General features: G+C 36.5%; 3 protein-coding genes across 3 annotated transcripts in view; 1 reads left to right on the forward strand and 2 right to left on the reverse strand.

The window, feature by feature from the left end:
* Nucleotides 1–2,007: 2,007 nt before the first annotated feature.
* Nucleotides 2,008–6,526, reverse strand: LOC122244292 (uncharacterized). The gene is made up of 5 exons (XM_086556502.1): nucleotides 6,359–6,526; nucleotides 4,585–4,753; nucleotides 4,158–4,277; nucleotides 3,472–3,640; nucleotides 2,008–2,924 (listed from the first exon to the last, which is right to left on the reverse strand). The coding sequence occupies exons 1-5, from the start codon at nucleotides 6,370–6,372 to the stop codon at nucleotides 2,293–2,295; spliced, it is 1,104 nt and encodes a 367-aa protein (XP_086412628.1). The 5' UTR covers nucleotides 6,373–6,526; the 3' UTR covers nucleotides 2,008–2,292.
* Nucleotides 6,527–7,214: 688 nt separating this feature from the next.
* Nedd8 (Nedd8 ubiquitin like modifier) lies at nucleotides 7,215–16,050 on the forward strand. Its single transcript, XM_043015501.2, has 4 exons — nucleotides 7,215–7,304; nucleotides 13,614–13,631; nucleotides 13,891–14,003; nucleotides 15,019–16,050. Exons 1-4 carry the CDS (start codon nucleotides 7,287–7,289, stop codon nucleotides 15,110–15,112), a joined length of 243 nt encoding a protein of 80 aa, XP_042871435.1. The 5' UTR covers nucleotides 7,215–7,286; the 3' UTR covers nucleotides 15,113–16,050.
* A 2,953-nt stretch (nucleotides 16,051–19,003) lies between these two features.
* The window catches only part of LOC122252829 (metaxin-2), a 74,625-nt gene continuing 71,015 nt past the window's right edge, over nucleotides 19,004–22,613 (reverse strand). Inside the window, exons 5-7 of the mRNA XM_086556506.1 lie at nucleotides 20,758–20,922; nucleotides 20,366–20,442; nucleotides 19,004–19,768 (exon numbers count right to left, since the gene is read on the reverse strand). Of these exons, the coding sequence (XP_086412632.1) occupies nucleotides 19,543–19,768; nucleotides 20,366–20,442; nucleotides 20,758–20,922 (468 nt within the window). The 3' untranslated portion in view covers nucleotides 19,004–19,542. The remainder of the gene's footprint in view (nucleotides 19,769–20,365; nucleotides 20,443–20,757; nucleotides 20,923–22,613) is intronic.

Genomic DNA, 22,613 nt, shown 5'->3' on the forward strand with positions numbered 1-22,613 from the left:
AATAACCTCCACATTTAATGTTCTCATTATATGTTCATAACCTGTAAAGGCAGCATTCAGAGAACTGGGATTGGTGATAATAATTTATTTGAACCATACACATTATTCTTCTCATAATGGATGGTGGTGTTTGACTAAGCTTTCTTCCTCTATACCTGGCCAAATATTTGTATATTGTAGATTGTAGGTATGATTTTTTTTTTATGATGGAGAGGAAATAAAAGTGTTTTTGAAGCGGATACAAAAATGATAATTTTCTAGTTTCTGGGATGAAAACTGTCCTCTTGCTTGAAAGAAAAGAACTCATTTTGTCACAAATTGACTTGAGAATGTAGTATTTTAAAGAAACTATTCTTTAAATCAAGTGAGAGTTTTATTTCATAAAGTAAACTGTTTGGATAATTTTCTTGGTTCAACACTAAGATGGTGTTGTATTGTAATTACATACTGGGATAAGAGGGGTTATCGTGGTGAACGACGTGCTTTATAGACTTTATTAAAATACCAAGTGTGCCATTAACTATGTAGAAGCATAGATAAATCACACATAAATAACTTGCATACTTGGATCTTTAGTGTTCCACTGCTACATATGCATTATTTGTGCTTGATTAAGTGCTTGCATCTTGGGTGATGGGTCAGCTGGGATTAATATGTTTCTAATCACCATTTAAATGCCTAATTATCGAGGTGAAGAATTGCTCTAATGCACTGGAGTGAAGTGTGTGTCCGTGAGTGTAATATAAACATAATAAATGAGTATGGCTGTGTTTTGCCTCCGTGTACGTAAGGCCTCTTCTTAGAGGATGGAAATATCCTTGTTACAATGTATAGTATTTTTTTCTTAGAGCTCTGTGAAATGTTTAAACAGGTAAGTAAAGATATATATATATATATGTTAATTTATGTAAGTTGATGGTATAGAACAATTCCTGTGTTTGAATCAACTTCTGATACTCTTGCTATTGAATGCATAGTATAAGAATACTTTTGTCAAATCATAATATTAATGGACTCTGTTGTCCATTATATTTCATAGGGAGTACCACATACAACTAATGTGACCAAAGAATATTCCTTATATTACTACTTTACTATTTAAAAAGTAGACTTTGTAAAGAAACAAGTCTTCTGGAAAGTCTTCAGATTCTTCTTCAACACTATTATTGTAGTGCAATAGATAACTTTGCAGGCAGTAATAATGTTTCAGTAAATCAGTCAAACTGTCTTTTACTTACGGAAGTGACACAACTCGGTTTACATCTTCATCAGAATGTCAGGTAATTCTAATGAAAATATAAATTGAAAACAAAAGTTCCATCTATTGCTTTATGACATTATTTCCTCTCATTTTAATATTTTCCAAGTGTCACAATTTTACCATTTCTTACTTTTTTTTTCTTCGATAAAATGGAGGAAAACATATTTTATATATTGCCTGTATTTGTATATCTCAGACAAAGAATAAAACAACGATAACATCATAGATGTTTAGCAGACGGCCTTCCCTTGTTAAATACATGTTAAGAATAGTTTTGTAAGCACACATACAACGATTTTGTACCTGTACATACTTTTAATATGAATATTTGAATACTCAATTGGGTTTTATTTGAAAATATCCTATTTACCTAACGCATGGACGATGTACAATTTTATCTAACAGAATATTAAATAAACTTAATAACCGCTCTACTTTCTTTACCTTAGTACTATATTTTACACTAATATAATTGACTAAATCCTCAATCATATGTAAAAAGTCACAAATTCACAATTTCAATTTTTGTTATATATGTAACATCTCAATTTTTGATTAGCCCATCAGTCTTCATTTGTTAATCTGTGAATCTACTTACAATATTTACATATATTTAAGATATGTATATTATATATTCTGATTTGTTGTGGTTTATTTTGGTTAACTGTCAAGACTCTAGTACAAATATATTAGATCTTGGAATTCTTATTAAACAAACCATAAGATGTAAAATGAAAGAGAGAATTAAGAATAAGTTTATTTCATAAATGATTCTTGTCACTTAAATACAATTTAGATCAGTGTAAAAAATATTGCCAATAAAAAGAAAAAAAGTTAATAAAAACACCACCATGGGCATACAAAAGCAATATCTTTTCTTTAAAATAATATGTCATTTTCAGTTGCCATGTGGCTGTTTGTATACATTTCTATAAAAAAAAAAAAAATTACAATAAAAACCTAAAAACATTAGAAAATGAGGCTTCAGAACTGACAATATGTACATGTCTTTCCTAAGAAACAAATCCAAACTATCTTCTGCCTCTATACCGGTCTCTCTCCGGACTTCTGTTGTGGCTTCCATACCTGCCGCCTCTGTTGCTCCCTCTACCCCAGTCCTCCCCCTGCCGGTGGCTGCCGCCCCTCCCTTCCTGCCTGTAATCCCTCTCCCGTCTCTCTCTGTCCTCTCTCTCCGACCTGGGTCTATTATAGTCCCTGTCTCGGTTATCCCTGCCGTCCCTGTTGTCTCTGTGTCTCTCCTGGCCTCTGTCCCTCTCTCGGTACCTGTCCCTGTCGTTATCTTGTCTCCCTTGCTCGTATTTCTCGTAGCCCGGGTCCCTCTTCTCCTCCTTCACCTTGAAAGTCCCGTTGTCATATTCCTCTTTCCTCGCCCTGTTCCTCTTCCTCTCTCTGTCAGAATCTCCGCTGTCGCTCTCCGACTGCGATTCGTCTCTACTTCTCTTCTTTTTCTTCTTCTTCCTCTTCTTCCTGTAGTCGTCACTGTCGCTGTCACTATCCGAGGATGAAGAGCTGTCTGATTCTGACGCCGATGACGAAGAAGATGAAGATGTTCGCCTCTTCTTCTTTTTCTTCTTCTTATCTTTCTTCTTCTTCTTCTCCTTCTCCTTCTTGACTTTCTCAGATTTTTCTTTCTTAATTTTTTCTGGTAAGAAATTGTGGATTCAGAATATAATCATACTTAAAAAAGTGGTAATGGCAGCATACTCTTCAGTACCCACAAACTACCCAATAGAAATAGAAATAATAATAATAATCAGAAAGTATTACAATACATAATTCTATTTGATTTAATAATTCAGTGATAATGCAACAGACTTCTCAGCATTCATAAGCAACCCAAGAGAAACATAATCATTAATGTGTGAGAATAAATAAACCTATTTAATCTAATAACTGATGAATAGACTTCTCAGCATTCTTAGATATTCAGACAGAATTATGAATAATAATTATGAAAGGATTAGAATAAATAATTCAAAGAACATGGAATCATTACAGAGGAACAATCCATGAGTGTCACTTTCCATTAAAAAAATAAAATAAATAAATAAATAGTCCCTAACTATTGCATCAATAATCAATCCCAAAATCTAAACCAAAACCACTAAAACCAAACTTCCCTCGATTTCAACTTCACCCCACTCTCAGCCGCAAAACTTCCCCAACATCCCCTTATAAAACTCGGTTACCTGGAGGTATTACTATAACTTCCTCTTCTTTCTCCTGTTCTTCTACAGGAACGAGTTTAGGGGCACAACCTTCCATCAATAACTTCTGCTGTTCGTCGCTCATGTCTTCCTTCATCTTGGGTACTTTGTATTCCTCAACGTGGTCGACCCTGATGATGCGGCTGGCTAGCTGATGTCACAATTGGAAAGGGGGAGAGGGGGAGAGGGGGAGAGGGGGAGAGGGAGAGAGGGAGAGAAGAAGAAGAAGAGGAGGAGGAGGAGGTGGTGGAGAGGAGGACGAGAAGGAAAAGGAGGAGGTGGTGGAGAGGAGGAAGAAAAGGAAGAGGAGGAGGAGAAGGAAAAGGAGGAGGAGGAGGAGAAGGAAAAGGAGGAGGAGGAGGAGGACAAGAAGGAAAAGAAGAAAGAGGAGGAGGATAAGAAGAAGAAGAAGAAGAAGAAGAAGAAGAAGAAGAAGGAGAAGGATGAGGAGAAGGGAAAGGAGAAAAAAAGATTTGGGGAGGACAGGGACATTGAGAGGGACAGGCAAAAGGAGGAGGGGGTGAGGGAAGAGAGCTTTATTAAGAAATTTGATCTCAAAAGGACTTTATTCTAAAGAAAAATTTCATGTTTACCCAAAACTTCTCATTTTATCTTCAATATGTTAGAAAGAATATATGTATATATTTTTCCTTTCTAGACAGACTCACCTTTATACCATTTAGATTGTCAACAGCTAGAATGGTCGAGCGCTGATCTTCGTAACACAAAAATGCAAAGCCCTTGCTCTTTCCCGTCTTTTTGTCTCGCACAAGATTAATATTCACAATCTGAAGAGAAACGTTTATGTCTAATTGGTCAATCAATGTAATTAATGATCAGCTTACTATATCTTGTACAATCATTCTGCTGAGGTAGGATTATGTAAAATAATAATAATAATAATAATAATAATAATAATAATAATAATAATAATTAAAATCATCATAATCTTGGAAAGTAATAATCTATTTCCACCATAATACTTGCAATCAAACCTCAGATAAACCATATTCAGGATTATTTCCTCTTTACTCTTTCTCCCTCTACAACACTTACATAAAAAGAAAAAGAAAGAAAGAAATAGGAAGATCTCACCTCTCCATACTGAGAGAAGACACAGACGATGTCTCCTTCGGTGAGTTCGTAGTTGAGTCCTCCGAGGAACACCCAGGCGCTGTCTCGGTACTGCATATGCCATGACTGCTTGATGTTGACGCCCAGTTCCAACTCCCGCTGGCTCAATTTCTGAATGTTTTTCACATTCCTTGAATACAAAAGAAAATGGGTTAAAATTTGATGTTTGTGTTTAAAAATTCTACATTTCTGTTAGGTAGCCCCATGGAGACTTGTTATTCCATGTCTGGTGTAACTGTGAAATGTATTTGAACTTCCAGTCAAGTGTATCTTTCCATTAATCTAGCTATATTAACCCAATGACGACGGTGTGTCACACCCATGCCTTATGATGGGGCGACACACCAGTGTGACGTCCCTGAGGCAATATTATTTAGGCCCGGCGTAGGGGGTTTCCAGTTCTGGCCGGGCCCGTCGGGATTGGGTTAAAAAGAAATATCTACACTAATGGAACAATCAGTTCCAAACAACAGCAAACCATGGGCCACTTCTCAGCTTTTTCTGCTTCTAAAAGTGTGAATATTTGATTGTTTGTAAGCTACATATGGTTTCTTAAGCAGTATAGGAACATTGCTGGTTAGTGATATATTCAAATGATTGACACTGCCATCCTTCGAATGAGTGTTCTCCTGAGTATTTTACCTCCCTCTAAGAAATCTAAAGTTTAAGCAATTAATAATATTGGAGATATCTCCCTAATATATAGTTTGTTGCCTATGGTGCTCTATACTTGATCTCATTTGTCTCTGTATGACTTATATTTGCCCCCCCCAAAAAAAATTAAATACTGGTTTTCTTGACTTCGACCAGATTCTTATAAATACTTATTTTTCAATGCCATTTCTAAAGAGTTACTTTTTTAAATGCTAATTCTTGCATGTTCCCCACTCATAACACTATTATACAGAAGAACAGGTCTTAGCGAGAATAAATGGGATTTTGACATGAACACTACATGAAGCAATCAATTTCTGAACTATGGAACAGGAGCAAGTAAATGGAAAAGATGGTGAAAAGATAACAAATAAGTAATAGGACTAAGAACAGACAAAAAAATAATGTAACAAGCATAAAAATAACTTGCACGAAGATATGTATACAAGATCATCGGTAAATTTGGATAAAGACACAACCAACCCTCTAGACACGACACAATATTTTTCTGGTAGTTTTCGTTGAGCTTTGTACAGTTTCGCTACTCGATTCCATCGGAAACCTTTCGCGGAAGAAAAGGGTTTTATCGTGTTACGTCATAATTGAACGTACATCATGCCGAAAGGTTTGTTTTTTCGCTACGGGTGTTTGCGTCTTTATCCAATAATACCAGATCATCAAATCATAAACGTTTCTGTATCAAGTGATCCTATAGCACTCTGGCAATAGTTAATAAACCCCTATAGTATACCATATAATATAATGAGATAAGGCTTCTAAACCTCTCGGGTAATTCAGTATTAAATAGGGAATCAGCCCAAGATCTACCTTGCTAGACATAAGGGTTTGTAGCCTTTTGCAATTGCAAAAATACGGAGGCTACAGCATGTAAAATGATCTGTAATTTCTTCCCATTTGAATTAATACCCAAATTACCACACACACTTCCCAAACAAGTAAAAAAAAAAAAATCCAACCGAAATAAAAAAAAAACACTTAAAATACGACCCCTCGCCTTCCCCAATCCCACCAATCTCTCCCAAACAAACCCAATCCCTAATCATCATTCCCAATCACTTACGTCAAAGGATTCATCCTGTGAGAGCTCCCCCTCGCACCACAAAACCATCAGAGACAGAAAAAAGCCCACAAAACCGGCCTTTCTTTCCTAAAATCCTCGAAAAAAAGAGAGAAACGATTTCGAAGCCAACACAGAGGGGTTTGATGTGGTCGCTTACAACAACAAACTCAAGAGTCGAGGCTCGTGGGTTATTATTTTTTATTTTTTATTTTTTGGCTTTATTTTGTGGTTTGTTGGTTGAGTCTTTGGTTGAGGTGGAAAATGGGGTTGACTGGTTGATTAGTTGGGTGTTTTTTTTTGCTTGAGGGAATGTGCATGTATGTGTGTATGGTGTGTTTGGGTTACATGAGATGTGGTTTAATAATCTTATTATATGATAAATCTTTATTGGCGTATTGTATATAGATAAGTTGATGTTGAAATAACGTATGTATATAGACATACATGTATATGCATATTGTTTTAAGTTATATATAACTTATAAGTTATAAATATACAATTTTATCTTTAAAAAATGTGCCTAATCAAGAATGCAAAGCAACAACATAAAGCATCTAAGTATCTCGATAAAGCTGATTGCCATTCATTAAAGATATAGCCATAAATCAATGGGAATGATAACACATCTATGTAAATTCCACAAAAACTCCTGAAATAATTCTGGGCATGAAAGTCATCGTTACAGAACCTCTTCCGGGTTGTGTAGAAGAGATAAAAACGGATAAGCCCTTTTCCAATGCTCTTAGCAGACATGAGAATAATCACCAAACTATATAACATCATTCATATCTTATAAATAATATATACAATAGAGAAAACTACCCCCAAACTATACAAAGAAATATCCAAATCGCAAGCTGGAACTAGAGCCCCCGAAACTTCAAGGCCCGAGTCAGGAAGAAGCAAAAGTCCACAAAAATCTCCCAAAATGCTGATCAAAGTGAAGGTAATATCGCACTTCGACACATTCACTCAACAACCTCTCATAGCCCTCCAAAAGCATGACATAATAGCGAAGTATTGAGCCATATTAAGCGCGTAAAGACGAGAGATGAGCCGAGTGTCTTGCCCGGTTCACGAAGTTGACAGAATGTTTTGATTTTTTTCTCGTCAATATTCGGATTTATTTATTTTGTTTGGGAATAAAAGGGGAATTATTGTGTGAAAGTTGGATGAATGATTTGTTATGGTTTTAGCTGTGTTGTGTTTTGTGGTGTGTGTGTTTTAATTTCTGATAATTATATAAATAAATGGCGTTATCTGTTCGTGTCTTGAATGGAGAAGGAAAGGGTTATTTTGAAGTTGATTTTGAGATATTTTGCAATTAATTTAGAGAGTATGTGTTCTCTCTGACTTACAGGGTTCCCCTTTTCTTTATTGTTTATGTAAGGAAACTTATTTTGCACCATGAAATGAAGGAGTGTGTGTGTGTGTGTAGCAATGCTAGGGTGGTAAATTTTCCGAATAATGCTGTGTTATTAAATACCACAAAACTGGTATCAATGGATTCCTCTTGACCTCTTCTATTCGTATATAGTGGAGTTAATGTGCGCTTCCACCCCTGGACTGTACAATCTGGGTCCCGATAGTAGGGGAGGGCATGAAGTAGATGAGGGAAATTGCTGGGTAAAGTATAAATTTCTGGCATATTTTGTATGCAAAACTTTAACCCAATTACCTACCTAACTTTGCCTAGTTTTCAAGTTAGCCCTAGCCAAGGAGGGGCTTTGCCCCTCCCCCCTCCCCTTTCTTAAGGCACATCGTGCTATCGCATCGTACTTCAGGGCATATTTCGTATGCAAAATCTTAACCCAATTACCTACCTCACTTTGCCTAGTTTTGAAGTCAGCCTTTGCCAAGAGGGGACTACACCCCCCTGTAGACCTCCCTTACTCAGGGCACTTCATGATACTTATGATATGTAATTGGTTCTGTAGATGAAAATGCCGTGACCACGAATAACCTTCACACTGCACCATGGTGACAGCAACTGAGTCTTCGTCTCGTATATTCCTCAGGATAGGAAACCCGGACCGATAATGACGCGAGCACTCAATAGAGGGCACTCTATAATTGTACTGTAAACAATAGGGAATATTGGGCCATCTATTAAGAGAACATAACGCATACAGGTAATTCATGAAGGGTTTTCAGTCCACAGTTTATCGCTAGCCGTATATACGTAAATACAGCCATGTTTGAATTTTAGGGCGAGGATGGTGGTTTTCAAGGTATTATGAACAGGGTATGTTGCACGAAGTGCCCTAAATTGGGGGGCCAGGAGGGTCAACCCCCCACCCCCTTGGCTAGGGCTTAATTCAAAACTAGACAAAGTTAGGTAGTTAATTGGGTTCAGTTTCTGCAAACGAAATATGCCACAAAGTTGGATGAGGTAGCACGAAGTGCCTTAACCCATTCACGCCGGGGCGGAATTTCGCCTACTCCCGATAACGCCGGGAAGATTTCAAGCGCGCAACCGTTCGTGCCGGGGTGTTTTCCCGCTGCGCGCGGTCGCTCTGACGCTCGCAGAGCGTTTTTCACCCACCCTATCCTTATGGTTTGCGTGATTGCGTCTAAAGTGTAATCATGTGTAGAAAGTAGTGCTATGTTCAGAGGATGTATATCAGTCGAAAAAGATGTTATAGCACTGTTTTTTTAGTGTTATTCTATTGAACTTTTTCCATATTCTTTACTCCTATGTTGTAATACCAATGGGAAGTGGAAGCATTCTTCTAGTGAGGTAACAAACATAGTTTTTTTTTTCAATTTTTTTTTTCTTCCTAAACGAAAAGAAAGAGAATATGAACAACCATACATGTGCATACAAGTGAATGCAAGTAACAGCAATGTTTTTTCAAGTGTCATTTTCTTTTAGTGGGGCAACAAAAAGATGTTATATAATTTTTTTTTTTTTTTTTTTTTTTTTATTCCTCGGCCAATTACAATTGATTTTACGATAGTCTTTCGACTCAGATCATCATATTCAACAAATCAGAAACAGAAATCACCATGCCGTAATCAAGATTACGTATGTACCTGAGACGTCATTCATATTACGTTATATCCCATTTTCTACTATTTAGAAGGATAAACTAAAGTAGCTAAGACAAATCAAGTATGAAAATCGAATTGTACTAAGAATAATCTATCATTCTAATGCGGACGTTTCAGCACGTCGCTACTGGCCTCCCGGCGCGCGGGCCGAAAATGTAGCACGTGCCAGGACGTCACCCGGGTCCGGGGCTTTTTTCGACCACGTGTCAGCACGTCAACCGGCGCGAATGGGTTAAAAAAAGGGACCCAGATTGTGGGGTCCAGGGGTGGAAGCGTGCATTATCTCCACTCTTTATGAACAGTAGTGGTTGAGGGGAATCCATTGATACCACTTTTGTGGTATTTAGTAACGCGGCATTATTCGGAAAATTTACCAAAAATACCTCAATAGCCACCATCCTCACCCTGATATTCAAACATGATTGTGTTTACATATTTATGGCTACAGACAAGCTGTAGACTGGAAACTCTTAATGAATTACCTGCATTTGCTGTTACGTTCTCTGAATAGATGGCAAAATTCCCTATTGTTTACAGTATAATTATCAAGTGCCCTCTATTGAATGGTCATGTCATCATGATGCATTGTGAGGGTTATTTGTGGTCACAGCATCATCATCTACAGAACCAATTATGTATCATAAGTATCACAAAGTCCCCTGAATAGGGGCGGTCCAAAGGGGGGTATAGCCCCCCTTTGGATAGGGCTAACTTCAAAACTAGATAGGTAATTGGGTTAAGATTTTGCATATGAAATATAACATGAAGTAGCACGAGGTAGCACGAAGTGCCTTAACCCATTCATGCCGGGGCCATTCCGGCTTTGCACGGTCGCTATACCGAGGTTTTCGAACGCATCATCCGAACGCTTCGAGATTCTCGGGCGCACAGGCAGCGAGCCTGGGCTGCCCGCTCGCTCACCCTGAGCGCCGGCCTTGGCCAGATATCTCGTCGGCGGCGGCGGACGCGAAAACCACGAAACGTGTCAGCACGTCATCCGGCGTGAGTGGGTTAAAAAGGGGGGGTCTAGGGGAGAGGGGCCAAGCCCCCATTGGCTAGGACTAATTTCAAAATTAGGTAAAGTTAGGTAGGTAATTGGGTTAAGATTTTGCATAGGAAATATGCCCCAAATTCATATTTTACCCAACAATTTTCCTGATCTACTTTATGCCCTCCCCTACTATGGGACCCAGATTATGGGGCATAGGGCAGAATCGTGGGTAAAGTCAGTTATATATGGAGAGCACAGAATGACAGGAATCCATTAATACCACATTTGTGGTATTTAGTAACGCGACGCTGTTCGGAAAATTTACTGAATATTGGTGAAGCTTTGCTGACCATTATTGAAGCAAGGAGACCTTGACATTGCTTGATGTTTAGATGTGTATACTTTAATAAGCAACTGTAGATTCACCTTAATTTTGCGAAGACAACTTTTGTTATTTCTGATGAAGATAACCAAAACTGCCCGGACATTAACCCAATGACAACGGGGCAACACACCAGTGTGACGTCCCCGAGGCAGTATTACTTAGGCCCGGCGAAGGGGGTTGCCAGTTCTCGCCGGGCCCGTCAGGGATCGGGTTAACTGGTTAAAGTGTAAAAGTTGAAAAGTTTAAACTCAAGCAAATTTTCATTGTTCTTATCGAAACCTCACCTACGCACCCAATGCTTGTTGTTAAACCAACCTGAAGTATTTACCTGCCAGGACATCCCCAGACAATCTTCCCCTCAGTTGTGGCTCTACTGGGGGCAACCATACCATGTCTGTAGTCACACCTGGCACAAGACTTCATACTTGGTTCAGAGCATGATGAGGGTTGAGGTGACAGATTTAGTATTAGGCCATTCCCTAACGACCTAACTGGCAGTCGGGACAGGCAATCTAGACGCTGGCAGTACTAGCTAAAAATTAAAGGGACAGGGAAAGTGTTTTCTCCACCCTCTGGACAGCACAGACTAGCCTAAAGAATATTTTTACATGAATTGATCACAAAATGCAGGTTTAGGCTGACTTTAGAACCCTATAGCTCTGGAGTTAGCGCCGTTACAGCCATAATACTTCATTGTGTGTGCACTTCAACCGTGAGTAGATCGTGATGTCGAGTCATGTATGCATTGACACCCGTCTTTTAGGCCTACTCAATGCCATCATGTATGTCATGACATCCATACTCAAAGGGTTAAAAAAAAAAATCTTTAAGCAGGTGGTATTCAGTATGTGTCAGTATTACAGAGTCCATAAATTTTATAACGATTAGAAATGTGAAAAAAAGTTATGAAGTTGAATATGTATGCCCTACGTTAACTGAAAATCGCATTAGTTAATGCATTATAAATTTGCCATCTATGACCTTCCTGGGAAGCTCAAGACCTTTTGGTTATGATGAGAATGGTTTGAGATCACAAGGTTTTTGCATCCTTTGAACATCCCCCCCTTTTTTATAAATTTCCTTACATCTATGAACACTACAGTATTTTCCTGAATACATCTAAAGAGACAGGCTAAGCTAATGATATTCTATTTTTCTATTTAACTTGTTTTTCATCTTTATGACAATATATCTTATTCTGGATAGTTTGTGTGACAATAGAGATTTATTGTAGGTATCTGACAGAAACTGAAATAGATAAAAGAATAATAGCAGATATCTTTAATTTGTAGAATAATTTTTACATCTTGGCCTCCACACTATGTGCTCTGGCAAGGGCCAATGAACCTCTAGAAGAATTTGATGTTGGTGTAACCCATATTGGATTCGATCCTACATGCAAGTATCTACACAACTCGCCTCACATGTCATGTTAACCCCCTTTTCCCCACACCATCTCAGATGGGTTGATAATGGACATTACTCTCATGAAGCTGTGTTTTTAACAGATAGAATATATGTGAGGTGTGTATATGGCTGCACGCAGGATCAAATTTGACCATGGGTTACATCAACAAAGAGCCTCTAGTCTATGTGTTTTGGTTAGATGGAATACAGATGGGTTCCTTATATGATGGTAAATCTCTTGGTCTCATCAGAAAATATATGATACAAGTTTGTTGGCTTTTGCCAAGATCACTTGAGTAACTGCAATTATACTTTTAATGTAGAATATTACCATTATCTCTACTTGGAACAGACCAAATTATTTATCATTGAGTGCCATTTTGGTTCCTTTAAAAGTTTTCATTTTTATTCAGTCTTGTTTTGGATAATTATTTGTAGACCAAAGAAAGTATTATCATACACAAGAAGTGGACTATCAGGTGTTATCAGGTAAATTATCAACCCTGTATAATATTCAGATGCATGAGGATTAGGAAGAGGGACGGCTGCAATTACATTAGTTTCTCATTAAGCACTGATTTTGATTAAGTTCCTTGGAAAAATCAAGTCCAATTGATGGTTGACTTAAGTATGGAGGCTCCAATAAGCTGATGGTTACCAAGATTACAGCAAATACTAATCAAATAACATTCTTTCTTCAAAAATAAATTCTGATTATTGGATGGAGTCTATTTGTCAAGTCAGGATTGATAGAAGACGTTGATTGGATCGGATGTGTTTGATGATGTTAAGAGGTTTAGAAATAAACAAAGTCTCAGTGTCAAATTCTAATGTTGAGAAAAGGTTTTTTTGACAAATTTCTTGTTTCCCTTTTGTTGGTTTTACTTGCCTCTGGTGTTTTCATCTATTTCCAGTGAATTTTCTTACTGTCTTCAAGACCTCCACCCAAAAATGCTAAATTATGAACATGGTTTGGATAAGGGTTAGAGTAACCTGAAATCCAAAAAAAGTAGAATGAGTTGTACACTAAACAACAAAAGGAAAAACATGAAAACTACAGTTACTCAAGTGATGCATGATTGTGTTTTCTTGATTTTCCTTTTAAAGAGAGAGAGTGTCTGTGTTTTGAGAGAGAGGGAGAGGCATGAAGAAGAAGGGGAAAAAAAGACAGACTTATAGAGAATAAGAGGAAGAGTGAGGAAGGGGATTGAGTGAATGGAGACTGAGCTTGAGCATGAAATAAGAGCTGTGGCTAACTTGCGCAGCAGGATGAGACGTTTCGGTTGTTAAACCCTCTTCTCTCTGGTTACATGACCATCTTTAATGCAAAGTTAAAAGGCTAAAATACATATAACAAAACTTTTATTTCAATGTTAGTCAGAATAAGATTACTTATTGTAATTTCCTTGTTCTTTCAGACCCTGACTGGAAAGGAGGTATGTATTTATGTGATATTTTAGTCTAGATTATTTAGAGTATCAGTGCTGTGTTGCTGTTACTTTTTAATCTTATAATAATTATGATATGAACAAGCTGCTCTTTAATTTTCTTACAAAACAATATTTTGTAGGCAGATCAACACATTGTACACAAATATTGACCATAAAAAATGCCACATAACTGAAATACGATTGAAAAAGATAAACACGATTATGTATATATATATTTTTTTTTTCTATTTCCCTCTTCTAAAAGATTGAGATAGACATTGAGCCAACAGACAAGGTTGAGCGAATCAAGGAGAGAGTGGAAGAGAAGGAAGGCATCCCACCCCCCCAACAGCGACTCATTTTCTCCGGGAAGCAGATGTAAGGAGTAGTGTTGTGTGCATGTGTGAGGGTTAGCTTTGGGTCAATCCATAGACTCTGGTTTAATTTTACCTGTTGCTGGGATAACTTGTGCTTGTTAAGTGTTTTTTTTTATTTTTTTTTATTTTTTTATTATTATTTTTTTTTTCCTCTCTTTCTATCTTTTATATGCATAAGAAAAAAAAATCTTTAAAGTGATGTATCTTTGGTGTTGCTTTGATATGGCAGTACATTAAAAAAAATATGACTATTTAAGAGATTATGGCATAGGGATGAAGCTCCTGTACTTTCTACAATCCATACAGATTTAGTAAGTTTTTTCTGTTATTAGGGATTAGCACATGTTTGCAGAAATGACTTGGTGATGATTCATTGTTTATAATCTACAAAAGTCTCTGGAACATCTTTCCTCAGAATATTTAAATTGATAATTTTCATTGTTCTTATGGTATTATTTTATATATGAGGATGATAAAAGAAGCGTGTACATTTAGAGTTTCTCAACCATTTATTTGCTAATATTTAATAAGAAGGTAACATTGATGTTCATTTGTAATTCTTATAAACAGTTTTATTTAACTAGATTCTTGCACTATTCCCCCCCCCCAAAAAAAAAAAAAAAAAAAAAAAAAAACTATCCTCTTCTCTCCTGGCCAGCTGTTTCTGAGTCTAAACCTATCCTCTAGGATTCTTTTCTTCTCAGTCTGGGAGAGCAGTTTATTTCAGGAAATAAATACATTTATCACTGGTAATAAGGATGCATTATAGAGTGAATATATTTATCATCAGATGTTTTTCTTTTTCTTTGTAGGTTTTTCAATTTGTTGTGTATAATCTTTTGCATTTTTTAAATGAATGAACTCTTTTATCTTCCCTTGTAATGATTGCTATAAGTACTGTGTTGAACTTTTTCCTTTATTATCTAAGAATTGATGATTTAACTATGCAAAGTTTCACAGCCATGTCCCTCTGAAGTTTCTGAACCAAACATTGAATTGATCTTCGCCCTCTCCAGGAATGACGAGAAGACGGCCGCAGACTACAAAGTCCAGGGTGGTTCTGTGCTCCATTTAGTGTTGGCTCTGCGAGGTGGATGCCCCCAGTGCTAGGATGACTGTGATTGTAGAGGAACCCCTTCACACCCTCTCACTTGTCAGAGTAAGGATAAGCGTGTCAGCTCTGCCAGGGACAAGATCTCAGCCAGAGAGAGTTGGTGGTAGCCGAAGCCAGTTTCATTAGCAAGTGGGAAAGCCTGACAACTTTTTTTTTTCTCTGTCTCTCTCTGTCTTTCTCTCTTTGTCTTTCTCTCTATCTCTCTCTCTCTCTTTCAAATTGCAGCTTAAGAAAATGTTGGAACCCAGTACCACTTTCCACAATGTCACTTGGGCATTACAGCTTGCTAGAGAAATTGAATCTTTCAAAGTGAAAATTATTTTATATAAATACTTGCTAGACACCAACAAGTATACTCAACAATGTTAGCACTGAATGTTAAACCAATTGAATTGTATCTTTAAATATTTTACCTGTTTTATCATATATAATTGTCAGAACCAATTAACAACTCATTTAATTCAACTTTTTTTCTATGAATATAAAATAAGTATTGTCTCAGTGGATGCATCTTACAGCTATACATACATGCTTTATAATCAAAGTGATCTTGTAAAATCCAAAAGTCTCATGTTTCGCAGGTCAGTTCAGACCTTGGAAGGGAAAATACATTTTCGACCATGACATAGATACACCTTTGTCAGCGGTTGAAATCAGCGTTAGTCACTTTGCCTTTTTTTCCGTTTCCCCTTCCCGTCCCCTTTCGCAGTGTGCTTAACTCTAGTTACCGTCTTTCGGAGTTGATGATAACAGTCGCAAACACCGTACTTGAAGAATGAAAAAAGTCGATGAATTTCAGTAATTTTATTTATTCTATTGATTACATTTCATTTTACCCCATCTGAAGAGCTGTACTCAGTGAGCTTTCAATTGATGTTCAGTGTGTATGTCTTCTAATATGTTAAGATAGTCAGGAATACAATTTTTTTCTAAAGATATTGTTTTCTTAACCTTTCTATTACTAAAGAAGATATTTTGAATGTTTATGGACAATTGAGACCCTTAGTGATGTTAGTATATATTTTATATAATCTATATTGTTACAAAAAGGCCAATGGTAGCTTTTTTACATAGACTTAAAAAGATGTTGGTTCTCAAGAGATATTAAGAAATAGAGCTAGTTATCTCGATATGCTTCAATCTCAGACTTTTATTATTAGAAAGTAATTAATGAACTGATTATTAGAGATGAATTTGTACAATAATATAAAGTGCTAGACTCCTTATGCCTTGTGCCATGAGAAATGGAGGGTTGTTTTTCTATTCCTTCCACCCTCTTTTGTAGTAGGAATAACTTAAACCATTGCTGACGGGTGTTTTGGCTCCAAATGGTCGAAACGGCGGGATATTTCATAAGCCTAATACCTCGAGCTATTCACCTGTACTGGCCGCAGCCAAGCGCTAGGCATGCCCAATCACCCACCGCGCTGGCCAGGAGGATAGCCACGACAAAATATCTTGTCCCCAGCCGCTGCTCCTGATATCTTGTCACTCGGGGTTAATGGGTTAAAATGAGATGTCAAGGAGAATCTTGACTTATGGGAGTAATATGTAGTGCACCCGAGTCAGAAAAGAACATTGCAAGGTGTATGTTGTAGTTACATGGTCATCATATATATGTTGCAGTTTTTGGGTTAAGATAATTGTATTATTTTTGTTTGCAGTTGTAGTTAATATGAAAACAATGATAGAAAGTTGACACATTAAAAAAAAAATGGGTATAGTTTATAGTATATTTAATTTGATTAACAGAAACAAAATTTTAAATAGATTGAGTAGCTTCTTTGAATATATTTCATTACATAAAAGTAAATAAATTATACGACAGTTAAGAGTTGAAATTCAAGGAGAGGTCAAAAGTTATTTATATTTAGTCAAAAATCTCAAAACCTGTCTCTTCCATCTGATTAGATCATATAAAAATAATTCATGCAGTTCATATAATCCATGGTTGACTTTTATCCTGCATGTTGCTTCATCTTCCATCTCAGATGAATCAATGCAACACTTGAGGTGTTCATGTATTGTGCAACATAAAAGTGAGATGCATAGTTGCTTCCATGCAAGATCAAATCCAGCTGTGGAATATATGAACATCTTGTTATCTATTTATTCCTTCTTTCAATCTTTGTTTAACCCACACAGGACGGGTGGTACAGCATGTGTACCGCGCATTCAAAAGCCCAGTTGGCGCGGGTATTGTGCGCCTGCCATTCCATTTTTTTTGCCTAGGCCTAATACGCCCCCGCATTTGGACATACAAGGCTAAATTCCCCCCCAATTCCCCCTAATGTTCAATATTAGACATTAACCCATTGCGGACGGGGGATAGATTTACTTGCCCAGTCTCTAGGACGGGTTTTATTTCAGAGCAAGGCAGCTTCACGCAACAAAACTTGACTTGTCACCCGGAGTTAATGTAAAACATTTTTGTGTTTTATTTTTTGTATGTTTTATTATGTTTAGAGACTAATATGTGTCATATGACAGGCTCTATCATTGCTGCAGCTGACTAAGATTGTAGTATAGGATCCATATCGGCTCATTATTTTCTTTATACTCAGTGGGATAGAAGTATTGCTGTTTTATGGGAGGACAAAAAGCAACTTTATTTTTTCGTATTTATGTACTGTCATGAATGAATACGAAACATATAACCATCTAGAATAAAGATGACATGAAGAGGAAGGGAAGAGGAAGGAAACTTATGCTTATGACTGTGAATGCCACAGTACAAGGTATCCCTACTGGCACAGGGGCACATTTTAGACATGGGCATGGTTTGAGTCACCCTCCTCTTCTCGTTCTGCCTGCACATCCTTCATCGGTGGTACTTTAGAGCAAGAAGTTGGTAACTTGCTATAAAGATAGTGTTTGCTAGACCCTGTGGATGGATGCTATTCAAGGCTCTCTCTCCTGTTGGTGCTAGAAGAAAGTGGTGCCATCTAGGTTTTGGAAGTTAGATATGCCTAATATTACAGTAATTATAGTAATTATGACTGCAATCATCATCATCTCTCACTCCTTACTCATAGCAAATATAGTACAGTGATCCAAAATCCCCGAACATCATGTACATCATGACGCCCATCATCAGACCAAAGCTTCTGCATAATCTATGTCATGACACACTTACGCAAGGGTTAATACTTAACATTTGTCGTTGTACCAGAGTCAAGCACTATAGGCAATCTTTGTAGCATCATGTTCACATATGATGTAGCAGGATTGACAATAAAGGAGTAAATTGATGATAGTTAAACCTCAGTTCAGTTCAGACAGATTTGCGAAGACGTCGCTTCACCCAGGCTATATACACGAGGTGGCCCGGCCTCTGCCAGCTATGAGTGCTGACTCGTCTTATCTAATCTAGTTAAACCTTAAGCAGTGGTGTGATTCTCTTTTACTGATGATGGGAATGCATATGCATATTATCATTGATATTATTTTTATGATAAACACATTTTAAATGAGATGAAACAAACTAAGGTTTAACACATGCAACTAGAGATTGAAAGATTAAATGGAACATTTTAAATTGGGGAGATAATTTTATAGAAGAGTATGTCTGCTTAATACTATGTACTGTATAATGTATACTACATATGCTCAGTTGAATTATTTAGGTCTGTATGTAGTGGTTTTGTTCATTCTTAAATTTATAAAAAAAAAAATAATAATAATTAGGGTTTTGATTGGGATTTTTTTAGGCTGAACATATATTTATAAATAAAAAATTTTTTAAGTGTATATGTATATGTACATTATAGTTGTGTATTTGTAAAAGATGTATATTTATTGTTTTTATGTATTGTGTTGCTTTCTTGATAAAAAGAAAAATCACCTATAATGCAACTTTCTTATAAAGCAGGGTAGGCAGGCAAAAATAACTGTATTGAAAATTTATTGAAAAAGATAGAGAATGTCAGTAGTTGCTTTTTACAATCATTAAATGTCCAGTATATTTTAAACAAATCACTATACATTTGACACAAATCTATCTAATAACACTACTTACAAGCACTGTATAATTTCAAGTTAACAGCTTTCTTGTGATTAGAAAAAAATAACAACTGCATTAATTTAACTATGATCTCAACAATGCCAATATAGCCTAAGGAAAGGAAACTTCTATCAGTGCTTTCATTTCTATAATTCACAAAGCTATATACAAAAATAAGAAACAAATGTTCCAAGTTCCTAAAAAATACTTGCTACATTCTAATGCATATATGGTTATCATTTCATTATATATATGGCATATACTGTACTTTTTGTTTTCCTCGATAATCGTCAACAGAAGGAGATTTAATAAAATGCTTTACCAAATTAGGAGATTTACAATAACTCTCTCCGACGTAGTTCACACAATTTCCTATCACAAGCAGGCATCTCGATTCTTCTGACTGGATTCCCTGTCCTGGAATCACATGGGCACCTGGTTCAAGTCCTCCAATTTGTCATAGTCTCCCTCTCCGTTGCCGCTGCTGTTCCCTCCGTTGTTTTTCTCGAAGAAGTCCCTCTCCACCACCTGGCAGAGTTTGACGAGGTTGCCGAAGGACCGGACGATGGTTGCCAGCCGGTTGTCGGGGAGAGGCGTGGTCAGGAGTGTGAACAGGTGGCCAAAGACCAAGGCATCCAGCTCAGTTGGTCTGGAAAGGAAAGGAGAGGAGAAAATGTGTCAAAATGATGTGTATAAGAAATGTAACTATCATCGCAGTTACTTTGGGAGCTTGTTTGTAAATAACAGTATTATGGTTTCCTCTATTCCCCTCACTTGTTTGTAAATAACAGTATTATCGTTTGCTCTATTCCCTTCAACCAATAAAAAAAAAAAAGGGCCTGGCTGCCTGCCAAACCACCTTTACTGAAGGGAAGAGAGTGAAAAAGACGAAAAGAGAAAATGTCAGAAACAAGGATAGGTAGAAAGAAAAAGAATGACAACCGCAGACAGGAGAAATCAAATATCTTTTCTCACAATTCAGAATGAACACTGTAGATTTTACATCTTGGGGAAAAACTTACTAGAAAAGTTATTAAGCAAGTGTATCTTATAGTAATTCACTATAGGACTGGCATTAAAGCTCAGCATATTTTATTGATAAACCTAACTTTGGGATGCAAGTAATTGTAGTGAAGGTAATCACTCGATGGGGAAGTATATTAAATTTATATTCAGTTGCCAAGAAATTCGCTTGAAGTTTTTATTAATACTATTCACAAATATTAAGATCAAATTCACAACTGACCTATTTCCAAAGAAAAACTCGTGGTTATCGAGTCGTTCTGAGAGAGCGTTGCAGCAGTGCTCGACTTCGTTGTACACCTGGGAATATAATGAATAAATGGTGTTACAGACAAGATGATGATCCCAGTAGCAAATCAACAAGAACCTAACATGTAGCAAGGCTTTGTTCCCTGCATTATTATTATATCATTATCAATCATTCCTCATAAATCATCAATTAGTCATGACAAACCATCAACCTTTCATTACAAATCAACCATTCATCACAAATTATCAATCATTGTCATCACAAACCATCGACCATCCATCACAAATCACCAATTATTCATCACCACCATTATTATTATTATTATTATCATCATCATCATCGATACAATTGAACTCTTAACCAACCTCCTCCAGCGACTTCTGCTTCCAGCCGAGGACGCGGAGTCGCCGCCAGACCTGGTTGCGCTTCTGGCGGGTCAGGACGTGGTTGATGGGCCACGGGTACACGGACCCGTAGCGGGGCTTCGTCACCTCCTCGAAAGTCACGTGGTCCACCCATGAGAGATACAGCTGCGGAAAGGATGAATTATTAATAATAATAATAATAATAATAATAATAATAATAATAATATTTATTATTTTTTCTTATGAAGAGTTAAACGAATAGTAAACTAATCATGAATTTTTTTTATAGGGGGGGGGGGGGGATTTCTTTTGAACACGTAACTACTAAGCCGCAAAAAGGAGAAAAGTTCTGATGTTTAAACCATGGAATGAATTAATAAACAAACGCAATTTCCTACTCTGCACGCGTAATAATGTAGTCTTCAAATATTTAGACATAATTATTCATAAAAAATATTACTTTAATTCTCACATGCAACAACGCACAAAAATTATCATCAGAACACATCATAACATATCACAATTGCTGTAATATTAATCAACCAAGCACAAAAAAGGAACCTGAACTTAAAATCAAACACTAAAATTATACTCCTTATAACATGCACTTTTTCACCTAATACAAAGCACCGTTGTAATTAACATTCAAATACATGACCCAGTACAAATATTTCACCAAAAAAAATGAATTCGAAATAACGGTCACCAATAAAAAGACTTGTAAAATGAATTCGAAATAACGGTCACCAATAAAAAGACTTGTAAAACGAATTCGAAATAACGGTCACCAATGACAAGACATGTAAAATGAATTCGAAATAACGGTCACCAATAAAAAGAATTGTAAAATGAATTCGAAATAACGGTCACCAATAAAAAGAATTGTAAAATGAATTCGAAATAACGGTCACCAATAAAAAGACTTGTAAAATGAATTCGAAATAACGGTCACCAAAAAAAAAAGACATGTAAAATGAATTCGAAATAACGGTCACCAATAAAAAGACATGTAAAACGAATTTGAAATAACGGTCACCAATAAAAAGACTTGTAAAATGAATTCGAAATAACGGTCACCAAAAAAAAAGACATGTAAAACGAATCCGAAATAACGGTCACCAATAAAAAGACTTGTAAAATGAATTCGAAATAACGGTCACCAATAAAAAGACATGTAAAACGAATTCGAAATAACGGTCACCAATAAAAAGACTTGTAAAATGAATTCGAAATAACGGTCACCAATAAAAAGACTTGTAAAATGAATTCGAAATAACGGTCACCAATAAAAAGACTTGTAAAATGAATTCGAAATAACGGTCACCAATAAAAAGACTTGTAAAATTAATTCGAAATAACGGTCACCAATAAAAAGACTTGTAAAATGAATTCGAAATAACGGTCACCAATAAAAAGACTTGTAAAATGAATTCGAAATAACGGTCACCAATAAAAAGACTTGTAAAATGAATTCGAAATAACGGTCACCAATAAAGAGACATAAAATGAATTCGAAATAACGGTCACCAATAAAAAGACATGTAAAATGAATTCGAAATAACGGTCACCAATGAAGAGACTTGTAAAATGAATTCGAAATAACGGTCACCAATAAAAAGACATGTAAAATGAATTCGAAATAACGGTCACCAATAAAAAGACTTGAAAATGAATTCGAAATAACGATCACCCAAAAAAAAAAAAAAAAAAAAAAAGGAATTCGAAATACCGGTCACCAATAAAAAGACTTGTAAAATGAATTCGAAATACCGGTCACCAATAAAAAGACTTGTAAAATGAATTCGAAATAACGGTCACCAATAAAAAGACTTGAAAATGAATTCGAAATAACGATC

This window comes from Penaeus japonicus, unplaced genomic scaffold (assembly GCF_977035675.1).
Source record: "Penaeus japonicus unplaced genomic scaffold, GWHDUDI00000001_assembly GWHDUDI00000032, whole genome shotgun sequence".
In the NCBI taxonomy this organism is placed as follows: domain Eukaryota; kingdom Metazoa; phylum Arthropoda; class Malacostraca; order Decapoda; family Penaeidae; genus Penaeus; species Penaeus japonicus.

Excerpts from the sequence above, each read along its gene's own strand:
- Nedd8 (XM_043015501.2), top strand. Across the intron at positions 14,004-15,018 it reads ATTTTCTCCGGGAAGCAGAT|GAATGACGAGAAGACGGCCG; the intron begins GTAAGGAGTAGT and ends CGCCCTCTCCAG.
- LOC122244292 (XM_086556502.1), bottom strand. Across the intron at positions 4,278-4,584 it reads TCTTCTCTCAGTATGGAGAG|ATTGTGAATATTAATCTTGT; the intron begins GTGAGATCTTCC and ends GTTTCTCTTCAG. Across the intron at positions 3,641-4,157 it reads ACAATCTAAATGGTATAAAG|CTAGCCAGCCGCATCATCAG; the intron begins GTGAGTCTGTCT and ends TTGTGACATCAG.